Below are 25,433 nucleotides of genomic sequence, written 5' to 3' on the forward strand. Positions count from 1 at the left end.
GTGAGCACAGAAGTCGGCAGCACATGGGAAAGTTATCAGGTCTAGTAGACATACTGCAGCAAGGAGGTGAGAATTACACCGGCAGGAACTGCAGGCTATACGGTGGCAGTGGCGTTGTCACGATCAGGGGTCAGGCTCGAAGACCAGTTGCTATGGCAGTGGAAAGGCTCACACCGAAACCATCAGGATAGGTACACAGGCAGGTCACCTTGGTGGAGGAGAGGGCTCACCTGAGGTGCGGAGTCTAAATACTAAACAGTGTACATCAGAGCTCCTCATGGTGGAGATGGATTTGGCTGCATGTTAGCACCATGTTGCGGTCCTCAGGATCACCCCACCAGGAGGTGAGCAAGCGGAGGTCCAGTAGTGTATTAAACAGGTAAGGATCCAAACAGAAGCGTAGTCAGTAAACAAGCCAAAGGTCAGTAATGAGCAGTCGCAGGTTGGGATCAGGCAGAAGCGTAGCTGAGAACAAGCCAAGGGTCAATAATGAGTAGTAGCAAAATATGGATGACAGCAGAGAAGGCAAGGATCGAGATACTGGCTGGAGAGTACATTAATCTGGCAAACAGGAAGCGCAGAGAAATGGCTTATATCAGGAAGTTCATCGGAGGAGTAAAGGGTTCAAGGTTCATGACAAACAAGGACAAGGAATGATCATTCAAATAATTACCAAGGAAGCTGACCAGCATTCCATGTGGCTCAGCAAGAAGAAACATAACTGTTCACCGCAGAAGGTCCAGGTTTGGACTCAGGCTCTGACAGGTGTTCACCAGCTCCCTCACCAGCAGTGATATCTTCATCAGCTCTTCTTCTAAGTTTGGGAACTTCGGCCAACTTGATGCCATGACACCCAGAAAATGCTGGTGGGATTGAGCACAGAGCCGTATGTGGGTGGGACCACCCTGTATACCATACACATGAGGGGGGCACATGCAGAAGAACAGGCCACCCATTGAACAGAGCCTCAGGCACATGAACCTTCCTTCTGCCAAGCTTGAACTTGTAAAGGTGCGCTGATGCCACAGGTCACACACAGCCTCTTCTCATGCCCTGGGAGCCACTATTTACCCCTTCTCACCTAGAGCTCACATTTATACAGGTCTGTGATACTCTCATGGTCCAGGACACAGCTTCCAAAATTCATCTGAACACTCAGGACCCATGTCACCTGGTGCATGCAAGCTAATGGGGCCATCTTTCACTGCCAGGGGGGTGACTGTGCCTCTCTGACCACAACCATTCCAACTACCAACACCTCTGAGACAAACCAGGTTACACCAAACACTTCACAGTTACCAGGACCCCACTCAACTGAATTTGTTTTTCTTCACACACACTGCAGGACAGTAACATGTATCTACATATGGTATACGGCCCCGGATACTGGTCCCCAGCTAAGTCAAGAATGAAACAAGTTGGTCCATTGCTTGAAACTTTTAAAAGTATGTAAATGTGTAGCACTACCACCTTAGGAGTTGCTGACATTTTGGCTCCCCCTATAGTCGTGCACTGCCAGGTAACATGCATTTCCTTTGCTCAGACTTGCATTCAGGAAACAGTATCCAGTCTGTGAGTTTGGTTTTTTGGGGGATTTTATTAGGGGAATTGAACATGGAAAGGGTAAGGAGTGTATGGGATGCCCAAGACCTAGCAACTGAGGACAATGTCCTGGAACTATGTACAAGTCTCTAGACAAAAATGTTCTTCTTGGAGAGTTAGCCAGCATCTCCTCTAGTACCACCCCAGACCATCTGGGTTCCCTCCCAGGCTCCTGATCTCCAGCCTCACCTCTTCATCTTTCACTCAAACTCTTTCTTCTCCTTCTCCTCTAGCTGAGCATGCTCAGTCCCTCTTAGGGACTGTCCTGGTCCAAAGCCAAGCCTCCTGTTAGGGATTATCCTGGATCCTTTAAGAGTACAAACCAGCCACTCCTCCCTTCCACTGCTTCTAGAACTTTATCCAAAGCTCTAGTGCTGGGGGAAATCCCAAAGAGCTGATCTGCAGAGCCTCTCAGCTCCTGACCAAAATTTTACCCCTCTGACTATTACTGCTACTCAACCCTTCTAACTGAAAATTAGAACTGTAGCCCCCCCTTAGCTACCTAGGAGGGTGCTACAAATGTGTAACAGTCCCTACATTGGAAAAATATAAGGTGTGTTCCATTAATTATTCAAAGATGGTATTAGATGCAGGAGATCAATAAACAGTTCCAAATCCTGGGGTAAAGTTCAAAATTTGTATTAGAAACAGTCCCACTATACACTGGGTTGCAGGAGGGGTGCTGTAGTCTACCCACTCAGTGTGTCATTGGGAGTCCGTCCCAGGCCATAGGACTCTAACCCAAGTTCGAGGGTTGGGGGGGGGGGGGGCGCTCTCACTCTGGCCAGGCATCTTTCTCTACTGCTGCAGGCATCCAAAGAAAGAGAATTGAACTCTTCCTACTAAATATAAAGGGAGAAGGCCGGGCAATGGCTACCAGCCCACCTACTAAGGGGGGTGACTAGTGATAAAGGGAAACTCTCACTTCCACCTGCCTACATGTGTATGCTGCCCAATGCCAGCACTAGAAGGATGACAACACCAAGAGACCATATACTGTAACAAGGGACCAGGTGCCTTCTGGTCATAATCAGTGGAATACATGTCCAGGTTCCTCTAATCAGTGTAAATGGCCCTGTCATGTCAGCACAGGGTGCCACAACCCATAACAAGTCATTTCACGTTTTTATATTTTTCCACGTATCCTCCATATACTGGAATGTTTATATAATGACTCCCATATACTGCCATCCACATCTTTATATGATATATGTCCTTCTATATACTGTATAAGATAGAATTAAGTCCTTCAGGGGTGTGGACATTTTTGAAAAAAACTACTTGTCAAGGGACTAAATCCGTGTCCCAAGTGGTCTCTCATGACAATCTACTTGTCCAGATAAAAATATTTTTTTTTAACCAAAATCGTATTTAAATCTGCTTTTCAGGAATGTCTGGAGCTTTTAAAAACAAAAGGAATTTCATGGCAACTTATACATTTAATATTTAATAAGTGCGTTTTATCCCCTCCTCACCCCCCTGCCTGTCTCCAGCACCGCATCCGGGGACTAGCAGGGAGGAGAGAGACCTTGTAGTGTAATGAGCACTGATTGGGTGCTCATCAGGGAAGGGAGTGTCCTCTTCTCGGATCCCCCCACCGGCGCTCCTGGCTCCTCACTCCTGTTGGGTGCCCCCACAGCTAGCAGCTTGCTATGGGGGCACCCTCTACTCCATGTGTCCATTCACACACATGGCCATGGCTCAGCCCCTCCCTCTCTTTCTTCTCATTGACTCACTGGTTGTGACTGAGGAGCGGGAGTCCTGGGATAGCTGAGACTCCAGTGCACATTGCTGGATCGAGAGGGGGCTTAGGTGAGTATTAGGGGGTCCTGAGGGGTCTGCTGCACAGGCAAGGTTTCTCACCTTCATGCATAAAATGCAAGCAGCATTATTTGGATGTTCTACACAAACAGCAAACTAGGACCGCTCCGTACACATTGGTCATCTCTGTACATCTGCTAGAGAGATGCGGGGGTTGTGTTGGCACTCTCATGTGATCCTCCAGTATTTCCTTGTTTCCTTTCCTTTTTTAGAAAATCAGCCCCATCATCACTCTTGTTCTTACTGTCCCCGTACATGGCTGACCACACAGGAGCTCTCAGGTCTCATTACCTCTTCCCCTCCAGCTGGAGAGAGCACAGAACATCATATGAGAGCAGAGACAACATGGAGGAGGACACCAAGTCTGCCTGGAGGAGCGCTCAGAAAGCAGGTAACCTGGGGAGGGTTGGGAGAGAACAAAGTGAGAACATTTATAAAAGCAATTGAGGCTCATATCAGCAGTCTGCCTGTGCGGTGTGAGTGTAGGAATGTCTACAATTATCTTTGTGTCTCTTTTCTGACCAAAGAGACAAATGTAGTTTTGTGTGGTTGTGCCTCCAAATAGTGATTGTCCATCTCATTTCTCTGTTGTGCCACAACTGTGAGCGTCTTTTTATCAATTACATCTAATCTCCGAACTGTCACAGAATGTAGAAGTGCTAAGGAGCAATTTATAAATGTGCAGATATGTACCTGAAGCCATCCCTCCATCACCATGACCATCCCCCTCCGTATCACCAACTGTCCATAAAACACTTCTATCAGTAGTCATTGCCAGAATACATCACCATGGCCATCACTTTCCCTATCACCAACTGTCCATAAGATGCTTCTATTGGTGGTCATTGCCAGAATACATCACCATGAACATCACCCTCCAATCGCCAACTGTCCATAAGATGCTTCTATTGGTAGTCATTGCCAGAATACATCACCATGAACATCACCCTCTGTATCACCAACTGTCCATAAGACTCTTCTATTGGTGGTCATTGCCGCAATACATCATCATGATAATCATCCCTCATATCACCAGCTCTCCATAAGACTCTTCCATTGGTGGTCATTACCAAAATACATCACCATGGCCATCAACTTCCCTATCACCAACTGTCCATAAAATTCTTCTATTGGTGGTCATTGCCAGAATACATCACCACAATCATCACCCTCCATATCACCAACTGTCTATAGGATACTTCTATTGGTGGCCATTGCCTGAATACATCACCATAATCATCACCCCCCATATCACCAACTGTCTATAGGATACTTCTATTGGTGGCCATTGCCTGAACATATCACTGGCACACACACAGTCAACTCTGTTCTTACTCAGGCAGATTATTATACAATTCATGGTAGTAGTATTTGGAGAGATGTAGATCTCAAAGACCAAGAAAGTTGGCAGAGGAGACGGCAATTGAAAACACCGATCATCTCTGGTACTAGTTAGTTCCATTTAGCTGGACTTGTTCTGTAATATTAAGGACATTTCACAGCTTCTCCAACCAGCATCTTCATAGAAACATAGAAAAGTGATGACAGAAAAAGACTGCGTGGTCCATTTTTCCGCCTGTTTTGTTTTTTTTTTTTTTTGGGGGGGGGGGGTTATGTTTGTTTTTTGTTTTGTTAACTTTTTTTGTATAGATATGTTTGAAGCTATTTACTGTTGACTGGCTCACTGTCTATGCTGGCAGTTTATTCCAAGCATCTACTACTCTTGTCAGTAAAATAGTATTTTCTGAGATTAGTTTGAACGTTTCTCCAGTTAGTTGGAGGTCATGTCCTCGTGTTCCTGATTTTGGTTTCATGTTGAAAATCCTGCCCTCCTGAACCTTATTCACCCCTTTAATGTATTTAGAGGTTTCAGTCATGTCTCCCCTTTCCCTTCTTTCCTCCAGACTGTACATGTTAAGTTCCTGAAGTCACTCATGATATGTTTTAGCCCTCAGACATTTCACCCTTTTTGTTCCCCATCTCTGGACTTGTTCTATCTTATCAATATCTTCATGTAAGTGAGGTCTCCAGAACTGGACACAGTACTCTAAATGAGGTCTAACTAAAGATCTATATAGAGGAATTTGGACCTCCTTCCTCCCGCCGGTGACCCCTCTAGTGATATAAAGATCTATATAGAGGAATCAGAACCTCCTTCCTCCTGCCGGTGACCCCTCTAGTGATATAAAGATCTATATAGAGGAATCAGGACCTCCTTCCTCCTGCTGGCGACCCCTCTAGTGATATAAAGATCTATATAGAGGAATCAGGACCTCCTTCCTCCTGCTGGCGACCCCTCTAGTGATATAAAGATCTATATAGAGGAATCAGGACCTCCTTCCTCCTGCTGGCGAACCCTCTAGTGATATAAATATCTATATAGAGGAATCAGAACCTCCTTCCTCCTGCCGGTGACCCCTCTAGTGATATATAGATCTATATAGAGGAATCAGGACCTCCTTCCTCCTGCCGGTGATCCCTCTAGTGATATAAAGTTCTATATAGAGGAATCAGGACCTCCTTCCTCCTGCCGGTGATCCCTCTAGTAATATAAAGATCTATATAGAGGAATCAGGACCTCCTTCCTCCTGCTGGCGAACCCTCTAGTGATATAAATATCTATATAGAGGAATCAGAACCTCCTTCCTCCTGCCGGTGACCCCTCTAGTGATATATAGATCTATATAGAGGAATCAGGACCTCCTTCCTCCTGCTTGTGATCTCTCTAGTAATATAAAGATCTATAAAGAGGAATTGGGACCTCCTTCCTCCTGCTTGTGACTCCTCTAGTGATATAAAGATCTATATAGAGGAATCAGGACCTCCTTCCTCCTGCCGGTGATCCCTCTAGTGATATAAAGTTCTATATAGAGGAATCAGGACCTCCTTCCTCCTGCCGGTGACCCCTCTAGTGATATAAAGATCTATATAGAGGAATCAGGACCTCCTTCCTCCTGCCGATGACCCCTCTAGTGATATAAAGATCTATATACAGGAATCAGGACCTCCTTCCTCCTGCTTGTGATCCCTCTAATGATATAAAGATCTATATAGAGGAATCAGGACCTCCTTCCTCCCTCCGGTGACCCCTCTAGTGATATAAAGATCTATATAGAGGAATCGGGACCTCCTTCCTCCTGCCGATGACCCATCTAGTGATATAAGGAACTATATAGAGGAATCAGGACCTCCTTCCTCCTGCCGGTGACCCCTCTAGTGATATAAAGATCTATATACAGGAATCAGGACCTCCTTCCTCCTGCCGATGACCCATCTAGTGATAGATCTATATAGAGGAATCAGGACCTCCTTCCTCCTGCCAGTGACCCCTCTAGTGATATAAAGATCTATATAGAGGAATCGGGACCTCCTTCCTCCTGCCGGTGACCCCTCTAGTGATATAAAGATCTATATAGAGGAATCGGGACCTCCTTCCTCCTGCCGGTGACCCCTCTAGTGATTTAAAGATCTATATAGAGGAATCAGGACCTCCTTCCTCCCTCCGGTGACCCCTCTAGTGATTTAAAGATCTATATAGAGGAATCAGGACCTCCTTCCTCCCTCCGGTGACCCCTCTAGTTATGCATCCTAGAATTGTATTTACTTTCCGCACTGCCTGGCCACACTGTTTTCTCATTTTGCAATCATCTGAAATAAGCACCCCCAAATCCTTTTACTCTGAAGTGCTGGCTAACACTGCACCCCCAATGTTATACTCTTTCAAGGGATTGTTTTTCCCTAGGTGCATTATTTACATTTAGAAACATTGAACTGCAATTTCCACATTTTTGACCAATCTTCCAGCAATGCCAAATCCTATTCCATGTTACAGACACCTCCATGGATATCCTCTCTATTACACACCCTTGTATCATCAGCAAAAGAACATACCTTACCCAACAACCCTTTAGTTCTATCACTTACATACAGTATCTCCCAGAAGTGAGTCCACCCCTCCCCCGGACTGTATACAATGCATGTATATATATATATATATATATACACAGTATCTCACAGAAGTGAGTCCACCCCTCACATTTGTGTAAATATTTGATTCTATCTTTTCATGTGACAACTTTGCTACAATGTGACGTCACGTCAAAATAACTCAACACACCGCCATCAATGTCTACACCACTGGCAACAAAAGTGAGTCCACTCGTAAGTGACAAGGTCCAAATTGGGCCCAATTAGCCATTTTCCCTCTCCAGTATCATGTGACTCGTGTTACAAGATCTCAGATGTGAATGGGGAGCAGGTGTGTTAAATTTGGTGTTATCACTCTCACTCTCATACTGGTCACTGGAAGTTCAACATGGCACCTCATGGCAAAGAACTCTGAAGATTTGCAAAAAAAAGAATTGTTGCTCTACGTTGCTCTACGTAAAGATAACCTAGGCTATAAGAAGATTGCCAAGACCCAAGACCCTGAAACTGAGCTGCAGCACGGTGGCCAAGATCATACAGCGGTTTAACAGGACAGGTTCCACTCAGAACAGGCCTCACCATGGTGGACCAAAGATGTTGAGTGCACGTGCTCAGCGTCATATCCAGAGGTTCTCTTTGGGAAATATGCATACAAGTACTGCCAGCATTGCTGCAGAGGGTGAAGGGGTGGGGGGTCAGCCTGTCAGTGCTCAGACCATACGCCACACACTGCATCAAATTGGTCTGCATGGCTGTCATCCCAGAAGGATGTCCATGTCCTGTGGTCTGATGAGACCAAGATAAGATGGGTTCAGATGGTGTCAGGCGTGTGTGGTAGCAACCAGGTGAGGAGTACAAAGACAAGTGTGTCTTGCCTATAGTCAAGCATGGTGGTGGGAGTGTCATGGTCTGGGGCTGCATGAGTGCTGCTGGCACTGGGGGGCTACAGTTCATTGAGGGGTCCATGAATGCCAACATGTACAGTGACATACTGAAGCAGACCATGATCCCTCCCTTCGGAGACTGGGCCGCAGGGCAGTATTCCAACATGATAATGACCCGAAAAACACCTCCAAGATGATCACTGCCTTGCTAAAGAAGCTGAGGGTGAAGGTGATGGACTGGCCAAGCATGTCTCCAGACCTAAACCCTATTGAGCATCTGTGGGACCTCCTCAAATGGAAGGTGTAGGAGCACAAGGTCTCTAACATGCACCAGCTCCGTGATGTCAACATGAAGGAGTGGAAGAGGACTCCAGTGGCAACCTGTGAAGCTCTGGTGAACTCCATGCCCAAGAGGGTTAAGGCAGTGCTGGAAAATAATGGAGGACACACAAAATATTGACACTTTGGACCCAATTTGGACCTTGTCACTTAGGGGTGTGCTCACTTTTTTTGCCAGCAGTTTAGACATTAATGGCGCTGTGTTGAGTTATTTTGAGGGGACAGCAAATTTCCATGTTATACAAGTTGTACACTGACTACGTCACATTGTAGCAAAGTGTCATTTCTTCAGTGTTGTCACGTGAAAAGATAGAATACAATGTTTACAAAAATGTGAGGGGGGGCTCACTTCTGGGAGATACTGTAGAACAGGACCTAGTACAGAGCCTTGTGGTACACTAGTTACTGGTCTCTGTTCTGAGTGAACCCATTTACAGTCACACTCTGGAATCTATCCTTTAGCCAGCTGCATATCCACTGAACCACCCAAGGGCTAAGTCCTAGCTTGTCCAACTTTTGTATTAGATCATTATGTGGAACTGTATCACATTCCTTGCTAAGATCAAGATATGCCATGTCCACAGCACCACCCCAGTCCAAGACATTGGTAATATAATCAAAAATTCCAATCAGATGAGTCTGCTATGATCTCCCCTCAGTAAAGCCATGCTGCTTTGGATCCAGCAAGTTGTGTGATTTTAGGTGATCAATGATCCTTCCTTTCAGGAGTGATTCCATTAACTTGACTACAACCGATGTTAGACTCACTGGCCTGTAATTGCCAGCTTCTACCTTGCTGCCCTTCTTGTGGATCGGTACAATATCAGCTGTCCGCCAGTCACGGGGAACTTCTCCTGTTAGAATAGATTGATTAAAAAGATCAGTTAATGGTCCAACAACTAAACCTCGAAGTCCTCTCAGAACTCTGGGATGATCCGTCAGGGCCCTTTGCTTTATTAATCTTTAATCAAGCCAGTTTCCTCTGCTACCTCTGTCTCCGGAAATCCAAAAAATGTTCCATCATTGCTAGAACCAATATGATTTCCCAACTTATTATTGTTAGTATAATTTATTTCTGAGAAGACTGAACAAAAGTAATTGTTTAAGTGGTTTGCTACATCCAGGTCTCCCTCAATATAAGTGTTGTGCCCAGTTTTCATTTTAGTGATCCCATCGTATGTTTACTTTCTATCACTAACATACCTAAGAAGGTTTTATCTTCTTTCTTTGTAGATTTAGCAATGTCCTCCTCTTTCTGTGCTTTGGCAGCGCTGATAATGTGTTTGGCCTCCTTTTGTCTATTCTTATACTCTTCTCTGTCGGCTCCGCCTCCTGTTTCCTTGAATCTCCTATATGCTGATATGTTTTCCTTTACTAGCCTACTTATCTCTTTAGTGAGCCATATTGGATTATTCTTCTGTTTAATCCCACTAACTTGCCTGACATGTAATCTAGTTGCCTCCAGGATGGTAGACTCTAACAGTGCCCACGGATTACTTACTCCGGTCATTTTTCTCCAACCTTGCAACTCATTTTCAGAAATTCGCCCATTTCAGCAAAATTCATTTTTTTGAAATCTAAACCTTTTTTGTTTTTGTGTATGATTTTTCACTTCTGATTTTAATATCAAACTAAAAACATTGGAGCTCACTAGAACCCAAATTTTCTCCCATCTCAACATTAGACAGTCGATCCTCATTTGATTGCCTCGGGTTGGACTTTTTACTACCTGCTTTACAGAAAGCCCATTCAGTGCTTCCATTGCATCCCTGTAAGAATCGGAGAATTCCAGTTAATGTCAGGCATGTTGAAGTCACCCATAATCAAACCCTCCCCCTTCATTGCCGTTTGAGTTATCCCATCAATTAACAAGTTATCATAATCTTCAGTCTGTCCTGGGGGTCTGTATATGACACCAATTCTATGGGAAGATCCCTCTCTGGTTGGAAGGCAGACCCAGAGGGTCTCCAATATTTCATTTTTTGTTTGAATTAATGTTCTCTTTATGCTATTTATGACATATATGACAACTCCACCTCCCCTCCCCCTACTCTGTCTTTCCTGTATAGTGTATACCCTGGTATAGTTATTTCCCAGTCATTTGAATCCTTGAACCAAATTTCTGTAATTGCAACAAGGTCCAAGTGGTCCCTAGACATAAGAGCTGTCAGCTCACAAACCTTGTTGCCTAAACTCGGGGCATTAGTGCCATGACATGACAAACACTGCCATCTACTGCTTTATGTTTACCACCAGAAACTGTAATTGAAGTGACCCCATCAGCCCCGTCCTGAGCAACACCAACCCTCACATTTGTTTCATCCTTCTGGGGACCGAAACGCTCCTCAACAATGACATCTCTGCCCCCATTTCTCAGTTTAAATACATGTCCAAAAAACTCCTAAATTCCATATTAAGAAGCTTAGCACCCTTTATCTCTATTGTACAGCTCAATGTCAGACCATCTGATGGCATCATGACTAACGTAACCAAAACCTCCAGCTTTGCACCAATCCTTTCACCAAACATTGGACTCTGCTATACCAAGTACTTCCTCTTGTTGTCCATTATGCACAGGTAAGACCTCCAAAAATGTAACTGTACAGCCGAACTGTTGAAGATCCTGTCCCAAATACTGAAAGTCCTTCTGTACAGAACACACATCATTCTGGGACAAAACAATTGTGCCAATGTGAACAAAAACATCAACATTGCACTCTTCACCAGCTTTTTTGACAATTTTTAAATACACCTTTTATCTCTCCTAACAGTAGCACCAGGTAAACATCTAACTTCCTGTGACATTTCCTATAACTTCCTTTGACATTTCCTCTAACTTCCAGTGACATTTCCTCTAACTTCCTTTGACACTTCCATTCTAATGACACTTTGACATTTCCTCTAACTTCCTGTGACATTTCCTTGAACTTCCTGTGACATTTCCTTGAACTTCCTTTGACATTTCCTCTAACTTCCTTTGACATTTCCTCTAACTTCCTTTGACATTTCCCCTAACTTCCTTTGACATTTCCCCTAACTTCCTTTGACACTTCCATTCTAATGACACTTTGACACTTCAGTACTGAGTGTCAGGAACATCCTCCAGTATTTCTGTCCACACAGATATCTCAGTCACCTTCATCCGATCACCATGGAAGGTGTTAGGGCAGATGATGATTGTACAAGAGCATGATGGGAGTTGTGAATGTCTGTGAAACCATCTTGTTCTATTTTCATCATCCAAACCCATGGTGTCCTGAAGTCAGGGGCAAGTGTTAACTATTCGAGTTAAATGGCTAAAGCTTTGAATTGTTGTATTTCTGGGGTAAAATGGCAGTTATATGTGGGTGAGATATGATATCCAAGGCCACCGCCGCTGCCTAAATAAGAAGAAAAATGTCTTCATCATTATAGTCCAGCTGAATGTGAACAACTACCATTATATATACCATGACCAGGATACACGAGAACCTTCACAGACAACACAGATCATCTTTTTATTTGGTAGAAACACTAAACGCCTTCTCTTTGCATGTAAAACCAATATACTATCTTACAAAACAATGTATCCTCCGTGAGACAGAATAATATATTACTACTCAACCATAAAGTGTACCAACAAAAAATGATGAATTTAGAATAATGTGATGTGAAAAATGTTATCTGCCCCTTAAAGTGAAAAATCACTTGTGACCATATGTTAAAGTGAGATACGGAGCTATACAAGCATGCTATGTAAACAGTATTCCAACTGTGATATAAACATACAAGACCTAAAAGTGATATAAATCAATGAGTCTAAGAGCAAAATAAAAACAAGAACAGGAGTCCCACACCAAGTTGTAGATCAAAAACAACGGTGCATAGTCTTCTGGTGCCCAATAAATTGCTCCATGCAGATCCTTTGTGCTCCACCACCATAAGACAATATATTGCACTCACCAACCATCCATGACCTCTTCATTAAAAGAAGGCCCAATGTGCTTTGTGTCCCCAAGAATTTGGTACATCAATGTATATCTTCTCAATGGTCTCCCAATTTACTCCATAGCCAAGGTTACCACGAAGGAGAAATGTCTCATAGTATTGTATATTTATTTAAAACATGGATAAAAATCAACCAAATATGCACTCACATTGGTTGGTGCCCAATCCTCGGCTCAGGACCCTAGCACTGCTCAACTGGGATGTCGGCGCGTGTTCCATGTACCGGAAGCGGATGTGACGTCACCGAACCCAGATGTGGCTGGACGTGATTCTGCCTCTACATGTTTCCCCTAACCGGCATCTTCAAGAAGCATCTTTTTATTGTTGTTTTACTTTAATCAATTATCTGATATGAGAAGGAATATACAGTGCTCTGGAGAGAGGGTGTCTGAGAGGTCCTGCTACTGGCCACAGTCATGGTATATTAACTCCCACCGATGACATCCCTATAGTAGCCTTATGGTTTTGATATATCAAGTGGATTTTTAGGTAAAACAGCCCAAGTACCATCCTCCAATTCATACACCCTTATTACATTCTAACTGTCAAGGTCCTACCTTTTCCCAGAGGTTATGTTACTCCATGTGCTGGCATCCATCTTGGATTTCTGCTGTGCATGATGGGAATCTTTTATGCCTTCAGGTCTCTGAGGTCCATCCCCCAGAGGGGTGTGGCTGAGTACATATAAGCCTGTGATCCGCACATGCTCTTTGCACTTGTGTCTTGGTCTTGCTACAGCTCTGTGTATACGCTCGTGACTCTTCTGGTATCTGACTCGGCTTGTGACTAAGACCATTCTCTGTGTTTTCCTTCGATCTGACCTTCCGTTGCTGAACCCGGCTTGTGACCTGTGATTCTCTGTCTACTGTTCTGTACCGTTTTGTCCCGTTGTTGTTGACCCGGCCTGCCTGACTACGCTATTGTCATTCTTACCAGCTACACGCCATTGGCGGCGGCCATTACCGCAGCCGGGGTGTCTCGGGGGCCGCGACCTGGTTCCTGGTTGCGTCAAGTCCATCCCCACCATCAGGGGCCCTGGTGAAGGGCAGCCTGGGACTTAGACTCCGCGCCCTGAGGGACTTCGGTCTGTTGGTGGTGGTTGTCGTCAGCCAGTGCGTTACCCTGCCACTAGGCCTACCTGTCCGTTCCACAGCCCTGCCCTGACACTAACCAAAGAGCCAAAACAAAAGCCAAAATCCCATTTCTATATGAAATCTCTTATCCAAGCCACTCTCAGCCAGCTCACCCCTCACTCATTCTAAACCTTTCATCCAACCCAAGCACCTTCTCCCATCCCAGATTCCCATACACAACCCAAACATCCTCATGCAGCCAACTTAATCTCACTCAGTACAAACACCTTTATTGCACCCTAACCCAATCAGAAGACACCCCTAAGCCAAATGCCTCCTTAAACAGCCCACAATACCCATGAAAATCCTTCAATTGAGACATATACACTGCATCTTCAGCCAACCTGATCACCAATACTGAACCAAAATGTCACCAAGCCTAAACATTTTACTCAACCCAAATCTCTTTATCTAATCAAGACATTCTTCAGTAGCCCAAATGTTCTTACTGAACCCAAACACCCTCACCCAAACCAAACACCTTTCTCTACCGCAAACACCTAACCTCAAGCCCAGTTGCTTCAATGTCTTTACCAGGGGCGGACTGACCATTTGAGCACTCAGGCACTGCCCGAGGGCCTAGGGTCAGTAGGGGGCCCCATGAAATGCTCCTGGTACCTTTTTGTATAGGCTTTTTTGAGTGTGGGCAGGGACACATGAGCCCCATAATCCCCTATTGCCCGGGGGGCCCCATGAGTTGTCAGTCTGGTCTTTACTCAGTCCAAACGTTTTTACCAAGCCTAAATGTCCTCAACTGAGACATCCTTACCTAATATAAATGTCCCAACCCAACCCAAACAACCTCATCCAAACCAAATGCCATGACCCAATCTACACATCACTGATGAACAGGGCAGTCCTGGTATCCTGAAATACTGTGGCTGCACCTACTGATGTTGATGAAACAATTTTACTGGAATAAACAGTTTTTGGGGCTCTATCCTCTTGGTGTTCTGCTCCTGTTCATTGTTCTTCCTCAACCCTTCCTTCATCTTTATGTACTCTGTGTATTTCCAGAATCTATCAGTGAGGTTGTGGGCTCTGGATCCAACTACCTGAATATGATCCCTACAGCATCCATTGATGAGCATATGGTCCGGGAATCTTCTTTGTATGAAAATATGGTCGTATCACCATCCTGGATCAGCCCTACGACATTCATCTCCCAGCATGTGACCCCAGCATCATCCAGAAAAAAACATGTGGTCTATGGAGCATCCCGCTATGGTTGTCTGCTCCCTGCGCTGTTCATGGCATTGCTGTTGATGATTGTCATTCTGCTGTCAGTCCTGATAGTTCTAATAGTTTCAGGTAAAAATAAACTCCTCAGGGGTGGGGCTAATTGTACATACTAAATACATTGAGAGATAAATCGGTGCAGAGATTCTGAATTGTATAAAACAAGTCTATCCAGAAAGACATCTAGGTGTTGATGGCTATTTCTAGAAATACTTTCCCTCACAACTGCTTCCAGGTCTCCTGATGTCCAGTTGCCCCTGTGTTGGAGACCAGATTTTCCCTGAATGGGAAGGTCTCTTATCTGGTTGATATTCTGGATTGGTCATGGCCAGGGGCGGACTGACAACTCATGGGGCCCCCGGGCAATAGGAGATCATGGGGCCCCTGTATCCTTGCCCAAACTCAAAAAAGTCTATGAAAAAGGAACCAGGGGCATCTCATGGGGCCCCCTACTGACCCCGGGCCCTCGAGCAGTGCCCGAGTTTCCAAATGGTCAGTCCGCCCCTGGTCATGGCCAATGTAAGCTGGGTCTGCTTGCAGCTTAGTCCTGGTTCTGGTCTGATAACAGAAGTCCAGGAGACAAATGACCAGTGTGACCATCAAACCCCACTGTGCGCCATTTCATACCATCAGAAGAGTGACAGTTCTCTAGAAAAATACCTCTGTATTGTACTGTACAGGAAGTATTATAGATGGGAGACGGGCAAGAGGCTGCAGTCCCGTCTGCACATTGTTCCTGAATATGATTCCTGCTTCTCAGGACTTGTTCCTAATGGTGGATGTGTATCACAGGAAAAGAGAGAGACGTCAGGAGAGACGACACCGACACCAAATCCCACCTGTGTGTGTCAAAGGAAGAACCGACTACAGATCTACCGATGAACAGAAGCCAACAATGCGACCAATGTGAGCAAATCTACCTCCAGAGAGAGCAGAGCCAACAAGGTGATACCGCGTCCCTCCATCATTACTGACTGTCTCTATCATTCCATATTACAGGACGGTCTCTCCTGTGTCCGGCTGTCCCTCCATCATTACTGACTGTCTCTATCATTTCATATTACAGGACTGTCTCTCCTGTGTCCGGCTGTCTCTCCATCATTACTGACTGTCTCTATTAGTCCATATTACAGGACGGTCTCTCCTGTGTCCAGCTGTCTCTCCATCATTACTGACTGTCTCTATTATTCCATATTACGGGACGGTCTCTCCTGTGTCCGGCTGTCTCTCCATCATTACTGACTGTCTCTATCATTCCATATTACAGGACGGTCTCTCCTGTGTCCGTCCTTCTCTCCATCATTACTGACTGTCTCTATTATTCCATATTACTGGACAGTCTCTCCTGTGTCCGGCTGTCCCTCCATCATTACTGACTGTCTCTATCATTCCATATTACAGGACGGTCTCTCCTGTGTCCGGCTGTCTCTCCATCATTACTGACTGTCTCTATTATTCCATATTACGGGACGGTCTCTCCTGTGTCCGGCTGTCTCTCCATCATTTCTGACTGTCTCTATTATTCCATATTACGGGACGGTCTCTCCTGTGTGCGGCTGTCTCTCCATCATTACTGACTGTCTCTATCATTCCATATTACAGGACGGTCTCTCCTGTGTCCGGCTGTCTGTTCATCATTACTGACTGTCTCTATTATTCCATATTACAGAACGGTCTCTCCTGTGTCCGGCTGTCTCTCCGTCATTACTGACTGTCTCTATTATTCCATATTACAGGATGGTCTCTCCTGCGCCCGGCTGTCTCTCCGTCATTACTGACTGTCTCTATTATTCCATATTACGGGACGGTCTCTCCTGCGTCCGGCTGTCTCTCCATCATTACTGACTGTCTCTATTATTCCATATTACAGGATGGTCTCTCCTGCGCCCGGCTGTCTCTCCGTCATTACTGACTGTCTCTATTATTCCATATTACGGGACGGTCTCTCCTGCGTCCGGCTGTCTCTCCATCATTACTGACTGTCTCTATTATTCCATATTACGGGACGGTCTCTCCTGCGTCCAGCTGTCTCTCCATCATTACTGACTGTCTCTATTATTCCATATTACAGGACGGTCTCTCCTGTGTCTGGCTGTCTCTCAGTCATTACTGACTGTCTCTATTATTCCATATTACGGGACGGTCTCTCCTATGTCAGGCTGTCTCTTCATCATTACTGACTGTCTCTGTTATTCCATATTACAGGACGGTCTCTCCTGTGTCCGGCTGTCTCTCCATCATTACTGACTGTCTATCATTCCATATTACAGGACTGTCTCTCCTGTGTCCGGCTGTCTCTCCATCATTACTGACTGTCTCTATTACTCCATATTACAGGATGGTCTCTCCTGTGTCCGGCTGTCTCTCAGTCATTACTGACTGTCTCTATTATTCCATATTACAGGATGGTCTCTCCTGTGTCCGGCTGTCTCTCCGTCATTACTGACTGTCTCTATTATTCCATATTACGGGACGGTCTCTCCTGTGTCCGGCTGTCTCTCCATCATTACTGACTGTCTCTATTATTCCATATTACAGGACGGTCTCTCCTGTGTCCGGCTGTCTCTCCATCATTACTGACTGTCTCTATCATTCCATATTACAGGAAGTTCTCTCCTGTGTCTTGCTGTCTCTCCATCATTACTGACTGTCTCTATCATTCCATATTACAGGACCGTCTCTCCTGTGTCCGTCCGTCTCTCCATCATTACTGACTGTCTCTATTATTCCATATTACAGGACGGTCTCTCCTGTGTCCGGCTGTCTCTCCATCATTACTGACTGTCACTATTATTCCATATTACAGAACGGTCTCTCCTGTGTCCGGCCGTCTCTCCATCATTACTGACTGTCTCTATTATTCCATATTACAGGACGGTCTCTCCTGTGTACGGCTGTCTCTCCATCATTACTGACTGTCACTATTATTCCATATTACAGAACGGTCTCTCCTGTGTCCGGCCGTCTCTCCATCATTACTGACTGTCTCTATTATTCCATATTACAGAACGGTCTCTCCTGTGTCCGGCCGTCTCTCTATCATTACTGACTGTCTCTATTATTCCATATTACAGGACGGTCTCTCCTGTGTCTGGCCGTCTCTCCATCATTACTGACTGTCTCTATTATTCCATATTACAGGACGGTCTCTCCTGTGTCTGGCTGTCTCTCCATCATTACTGACTGTCTCTATTATTCCATATTACAAGACGGTCTCTCCTGTGTCCGGCTGTCTCTCCATCATTACTGACTGTCTCTATTATTCCATATTACAGGACGGTCTCTCCTGTGTCCGGCTGTCTCTCCATCATTACTGACTGTCTCTATTATTCCATATTACTGGATGGTCTCTCCTGTGTCCGGCTGTCTCTCCATCATTACTGACTGTCTCTATTATTCCATATTACAAGATGGTCTCTCCTGTGTCCGGCTGTCTCTCCATCATTACTGACTGTCTCTATCATTCCATATTACAGGACGGTCTTCTAGATGTCCAGATCTTTGGATCTCCATCAATGACAAATGTTATTTCCTCTCTAAGAACAAGAATTCCCATTCACAAAGCAATAAGGTCTGCGAAGATCTTGACTCCAGACTGGCCATGGTGAAGGAGAAGAACATACGGGTCAGTGTCGGGGTCACCAGGTTGGGTGTGGGGTGGATATCAGCAGTTCTCAAGGGACATCCACTGATGGGAATACAGTGAATAATCTGTTGTGTATTGTGTCCTCCAGAGACTGGTGACCATCACAGAAAAGGAATTCTGGGTCGGATTAATCCATTATAACACCCTTGATGGAATGTGGAGAGGAAAATGGATAGATGGCAGCATGGAGTAAGTATCACAGGACTTTGTTTCCTCTTACACAGTAGACACACACAACCATTCAGTAGAAGTATCTCTGTATGATGTCATGCTTCCTCCTTCTTCCTCCTCAAGGATTTGCACACATTCTGATTGGATATCATAACAGAATAGTTCTCTTTACTGAACCCTGACAGCCAATGTGAAATCAATTAGTAAGTCCACATACAGTACGTGGTGTTATTACTTGTTAGCAGTCCAGGGTATGACAGATCTCCTATGGGGGGTCTCTTGTGTCTGCTCTCTGATGGCATCTCTCTCATCACAGATCTCTTATGGGGGGTCTCTTGTGTCTGCTCTCTGATGGCATCTCTCTCATCACAGATCTCTTATGGCACTCCTCTTCTGGTGCCCCTCCTATGGTAGCTGTCTTATGGCACTCCACTTCTGGCATTCCTCCTTTGGCAGCTGTTTTATGGCACTCCTCTTCTGGCACCCCTCCTATGGCAGCTGTCTTATGGTATTCCTCTTCAGGCCCCTATCCTAAGGCAGCTGTTTTATGGCACTCCCCTTCTGGCACCCCTCCTATGGCAGCTCTCTCATAGCACTACTCTTCTGGCACCTCTCCAATGGCAACTCTTATGGCACTCCTTTTCTTGTACCTCTACTATAACAGCTCTCCTACGGCCCTTCTCTTCCTGTATCCCTCCTATGGCAGTTGTCTTATGGCACTCCTCTTCTGGCATATCTCATATAGTAGATCTCTTATGACACTCATCTTCTGGCACCTCTCCTATGGCATCTCTCTTCTGGCACCTCTGCTATAGCAGGTCTCTTATAGCACTCCTCTTCTGGCACCTCTCCTATAGCATCTCTCTTATGGCACTCATCTTCTGGCACCTCTCCTATAGCAGGTCTCTTATAGCACTCCTCTTCTGGCACCTCTCCTATAGCATCTCTCTTATGGCACTCCTCTTCTGGCACCTCTCCTATAGCAGGTCTCTTATAGCACTCCTCTTCTGGCATCTCTCCTATAGCAGGTCTCTTATAGCACTCCTCTTCTGGCACCCCTCCTATGGCAGCTCTCTTATGGCACTCCTCTTCTGGCACCTCCTATAGCAGGTCTCTTATAGCACTCCTGTTTCCTGTCGTGGTTTTTCCATCCCAGCTCTCTTGTTCCAGCTTCCCTATGGTTGCTACAGGAGATCTCCTATGGAAGCTCTTTTATTGCAGTTTTCCTATGGACGCTCTTCTATGGCACCCTTCCTTTGGCAGCTCTGTTATGGCTGCACTCCTTTGGCAATTCTCTTAAGGCTGATCTCCTATAGCAGGTCTCCCAAAGAAAACCCTTTAATGAAAGCTCTCCTGTAGTAGTCCTATGGCACCCCTCATTTGATAACTCCAATGTGCACTCCCATGGCAGCTCTCTTACAGCTGCTTTGTTAGAGCAGATTTCCCAGGGCAGTCCTCTTATGGCAGCTCTCCCAAGGTGGTTCTGTCTTTCAATGGGGCTGTTATGGGCGCTAGTCACCCATCTGAAACACATCTGTGACCCCATTCCCCTGCATTGGGACTGGACATGTTATATCTGGGCAGCGCCCTCTATAGTATCTGTGTGGCCCCTGTACATATTTCTCCCCCTTCCCCATACTACTGCTTATCAACAATGACTGTGGGAATGCTCTCATCTGATTTAAACCCCTTTCTAGAAATGTCACTGGAGGGGCTGGAAGCTGTGCCAAGTTTGGATCTCACCTGAGGCTGGAGAACTGTTACAGAGAACTGTTCTATATCTGTGAGAGAGACCCTGTATGACCGCACTGATCTGAGGAACGCTGTGTGACCGCACTGATCTGAGGAACGCTGTGTGACCGCACTGATCTGAGGAACGCTGTGTGACCGCACTGATCTGAGGAACGCTGTGTGACCGCACTGATCTGAGGAACGCTGTGTGACCGCACTGATCTGAGGAACGCTGTGTGACCGCACTGATCTGAGGAACGCTGTGTGACCGCACTGATCTGAGGAACGCTGTGTGACCGCACTGGTCTGAGGAACGCTGTGTGACCGCACTGATCTGAGGAACGCTGTGTGACCGCACTGATCTGAGGAAGCTTGGGTGAAAGTTCTGGTCTCTGGGTCACTATCTTGAATTGTATATAAAATACAGATGGAGCCATACTTGTATTTTGCTATTTCATGCTTATTTCTGTATTTCTCAAATAATAAAATGTTTGCTTCCAATATGTGTTTACTGATTACTGTAAGATTAAAGGAGAAGAAAACTTTTCTCACGCAGTCCTCAGGTGTTTGCTCCGAGGAGAGTGTTTGTAATACACTGGAATGGAGGTCCTCAGAGGAGAGTGGAGAGGAGATGTTATGGAGAGGAAGGATAGAGGAGGGGAAAGGAGAAGAGAAGAATGGAGGAGACTGATAGGGAAAGGATTAAAAAAGAGGGGAAGGAAAACAAAATGGATGGCAGGAGAATTAATAAGTGGTTGGGGGGGGGGGGGGTGGGAGGTTATAGAGGCTGAAGGAAGAGGGTGCAAGGGTTTAGGTGTAGAAGAGTGAGGAGGGTAATAAATGGGGATGGAGAAGAGTTGAATGATGAAAGTGGAGAGAAGAGCTGGAAGAGGAGAAGAGTAGAAGGGGGAGGAATTAAAAAAAGGGGGGATGGAGAAAAAAGTAGAAAGGAGAGGTGTGTACTGGACGTGGTGGGGAGAGGAGAGGAAGAAAGGGATGAGGAGTGGGTGATGGATGAATAAAGGGGTGGTAAGGGGACAAGAAGTGAAGAGGAAGGATGGGGATAAGTGAAGGAGGGTGAGGATTAGTGATGAGCTGAATGTACCTGGGATGGGTTCATTTCACCAAAACATAAGTAAAGGTCAGGTGTCGAATCTGAATCTCACTGAAGTCAACGGGAGCCGAATGTAAAAAGCATTCTGGACTATTTCCTAGGCTACCAGGCAATGAACTGTAAAACTATTATTATACATTGTATCATTATATACATCCTATTATACATTGTATCATTATATACATTCCATTATACATTGTATCATTATATACATCCTATTATACATTGTATCATTATATACATTCCATTATACATTGTATCGTTATATACATCCTATTACACATTGTATCATTATATACATTCCATTATACATTGTATTGTTATATACATCCTATGATACATTGTATCATTATATACATTCCATTATACATTGTATCGTTATATACATTCCATTATACATTGTATCGTTATATACACCCCATTATACATTGTATCGTTATATGCATCCTATTATACATTGTATCATTATATACATCTTATTATACATTGTATCATTATATACATCCCATTATACATTGTATCATTATATACATCCCATTATACATTGTATCATTATATACATTCCATTATACATTGTATCATTATATACATCCCATTATACATTGTATCATTATATACATCCCATTATACATTGTATCATTATATACATCCTATTATACATTGTATCATTATATACATCATATTATACATTGTATCATTATATACATCCTATTATACATTGTATCATTATATACATCCCGTTATACATTGTATCATTATATACATTCTATTATACATTGTATCATTATATACATTCTATTATACATTGTATCATTATATGCATGCCATTATGCATTGTATAATTATATACATTCTATTATACATTGTATAATTATATGCATCCCATTATACATTGTATCATTATATACATTCCAGTATACATTGTATCATTATATGCATCCTATTATACATTGTATCATTATATACATCATATTATACATTGTATCATTATATACATCCTATTATGCATTGTATCATTATATGCATCCTATTATACATTGTATCATTACATGCATTCCATTATACATTGTATCATTACATGCATTCCATTATACATTGTATCATTATATACATTCCATTATACATTGTATCATTATATACATTCCATTATACATTGTATCATTATATACATTCCATTATACATTGTATCATTATATACATCCTATTATACATTGTATCGTTATATACATCCTATTATACATTGTATCGTTATATACATTCTATTATACATTGTATCATTATATACATTATATTATACATTGTATCATTATATACATCTCATTATACATTGTATCATTATATACATCATATTATACATTGCATCATTATATACATTCTATTATACATTGTATCATTACATGCATGCCATTATACATTGTATCATTATATACATCATATTATACATTGTATCATTATATACATTCCATTATACATTGTATCATTACATACATTCTATTATACATTGTATCATTATATACATTCCATTATACATTGTATCATTATATACATTCTATTATACATTGTATCATTATATGCATTCCATTATACATCGTATCATTATATACATCCTATTATGCATTGTATCATTATATACATTCTATTATACATTGTACCATTATATACATCCTATTATGCATTGTATCATTATATACATCATATTATACATTGTATCGTTATATACATCCTATTATACATTGTATCATTATATGCATTCTATTATACATTGTATCAATATATACATCCTATTATACATTGTACCGTTATATACATTCCATTATACATTGTATCATTATATATATATATATATATATATATATATATATATATATATATATATATATATATATATATATATATATCCTATTATACTGTGTATCATTATATACATTCTATTATACATTGTATCATTATATACATCCTATTATACATTGTATCATTATATACATTATATTATACATTGTATCATTATATACATCCTATTATACATTGTATCATTATATACATTATATTATACATTGTATCATTATATACATCCTATTATACATTGTATCATTATATACATTATATTATACATTATATCATTATATACATCCTATTATACATTGTATCTCTCTCTCTCTCCCCTTGCACAGAGAAAAAAACTGTTGGTTAAAAAAAAAAAGATAAATAAATATTAAAAAATAAAAGATAAAAATAAAGAATAAAATACCTAGATCAAGGTTTGATGTAGTTCAGCACCAGGGTTAGTGTTTGGGTCAAGGTCAGGGTTTAAAAAAAAAAAAAAATTTGGTATCAGTGTCAGTTAGTGTCAGTGTCAACAATTAACATACACATATATGGTGTCGCTGTGATCGTCAAGAGCTGGACAATGTATTTTGGGTTGTTCTGTGGTGGTAGGTTATGGTAGTAACAAGAAACACACAGTTACATTTAAAAAAATGTTTTTTTTTTACTATTTTGTGCCAATTTTCCTTTGATAATAAAAAAAAATAATCAGGAGATCTCCATTGCCATTTACCACGAAATGAAAGCCCAATTTGTCCTGAAAAAAAGCAGTACAATCCCCCCGGATGTACAAAGTATGTACGGTGTTACTAACATGTCAAAGTTGCAAAATTGTGCTTCGGTGTTAAGATTTGTGTTACCCTTAGGCATGAAGGGGTTAAATAACATGCCTGGGGGAGGAGCCCTGCTCTTGTCTGCCATGTGGTGCATTTGTACGTTGTAACCAACTTGACCTGGAATTCCATTCATCTATATATCCTAAATGAGGGTCTGCTATAGATTTTAACCCCCCCAATAAAAAAAATAAAATCTGCATGAAATTCCCTATTCAATTCATACCAGGACCTTCCAGTCTTGGTATGAATGAGTACATCCCCCTACTTAATCACAAACAAATGGAAACAGTAAAAAAAACAAAAAAAACAGACAAAGTTTTTGACAAGTCCTGCAATTAAAAAACAAAACAAAAATAAATGTCCCATGGTGTTTATCCTCCATCAATCACATTGTCCAGTGATGTAGATCCACATCAGTCACCATGCCTGATGCCCACCAACCAGCCAAAAGAAAATGTAATGCTGTCAACTGACACGTGTCTGTGTCTTCATTTTGGTCCCGTCCAATGTTGGGTCTGGAGGATGACAGCAGATATATATGTATCACGACCCCCAAAGGAGCCACTGTTGTTCTTGTCCCCCGGTCCTAGTGCCAACAACCCTCCCAGCCGTACAACACACTCTGGCACACCAAGGCTGAAGAAAGAATATTTATTTGCCTATTTACCCAATAAAGCAACAGTAAAGGTAGCAACCATGAACAGTCACAAACTAAGGCAAAGACAAGGCTATAAAGTACAATGGAAAATAATACCACCAAACTATCTGAAAATGCTAACACACACTCTGAAATGTGATGGTTCAATACTACAGAAAGAACAGAAATATAGTATAACGCCCTCAAGGTTGGCTAGATAGGCTGCTTGTATTTTGTTTGTTAGATAGAGGCTGAGAAGCAGTCTGGGATAAGTCAGCCTGTGAGTAAGGCAGGAGGTCACCTCAGGACAGGCTGGGAGGCTCTAACAGGTCAGGGCTTCTGGAGCCCTCTCACCTTTCCAGAAACCTGAGAGCTTTCTGAGGGGTGGAAGAGGGGAGGAGGCCCAGATCTGCATGTTTAAGTGACCTTGGCCAATCCCTTGACAGGATGCTGAGCATGGTGACCAAGGCAACCCTCAAATGTGGCAGAGCCAGGGGGGAGGTGTACAGTTTCAGGTGAAAGATGGATTGAGGAAGGCTGGT

The 25,433-nt window shown here is 43.2% G+C and overlaps 1 protein-coding gene across 1 annotated transcript in view; it reads left to right on the plus strand.

The window, feature by feature from the left end:
- Nucleotides 1–20,981, plus strand: part of LOC149449570 (uncharacterized) — a 33,982-nt gene extending 13,001 nt beyond the window's left edge. The window contains exons 4-9 of the mRNA XM_089693067.1: nucleotides 3,636–3,814; nucleotides 14,711–15,004; nucleotides 15,725–15,877; nucleotides 18,409–18,557; nucleotides 18,667–18,767; nucleotides 20,447–20,981. Of these exons, the coding sequence (XP_089549193.1) occupies nucleotides 3,636–3,814; nucleotides 14,711–15,004; nucleotides 15,725–15,877; nucleotides 18,409–18,557; nucleotides 18,667–18,767; nucleotides 20,447–20,552 (982 nt within the window). The 3' untranslated portion in view covers nucleotides 20,553–20,981. The remainder of the gene's footprint in view (nucleotides 1–3,635; nucleotides 3,815–14,710; nucleotides 15,005–15,724; nucleotides 15,878–18,408; nucleotides 18,558–18,666; nucleotides 18,768–20,446) is intronic.
- The last annotated feature ends 4,452 nt before the right edge of the window (nucleotides 20,982–25,433 follow it).

This window comes from Staurois parvus, unplaced genomic scaffold, assembly GCF_062004578.1.
Source record: "Staurois parvus isolate SC_StPar_1 unplaced genomic scaffold, SC_StPar_1.0 ptg000612l, whole genome shotgun sequence".
In the NCBI taxonomy this organism is placed as follows: domain Eukaryota; kingdom Metazoa; phylum Chordata; class Amphibia; order Anura; family Ranidae; genus Staurois; species Staurois parvus.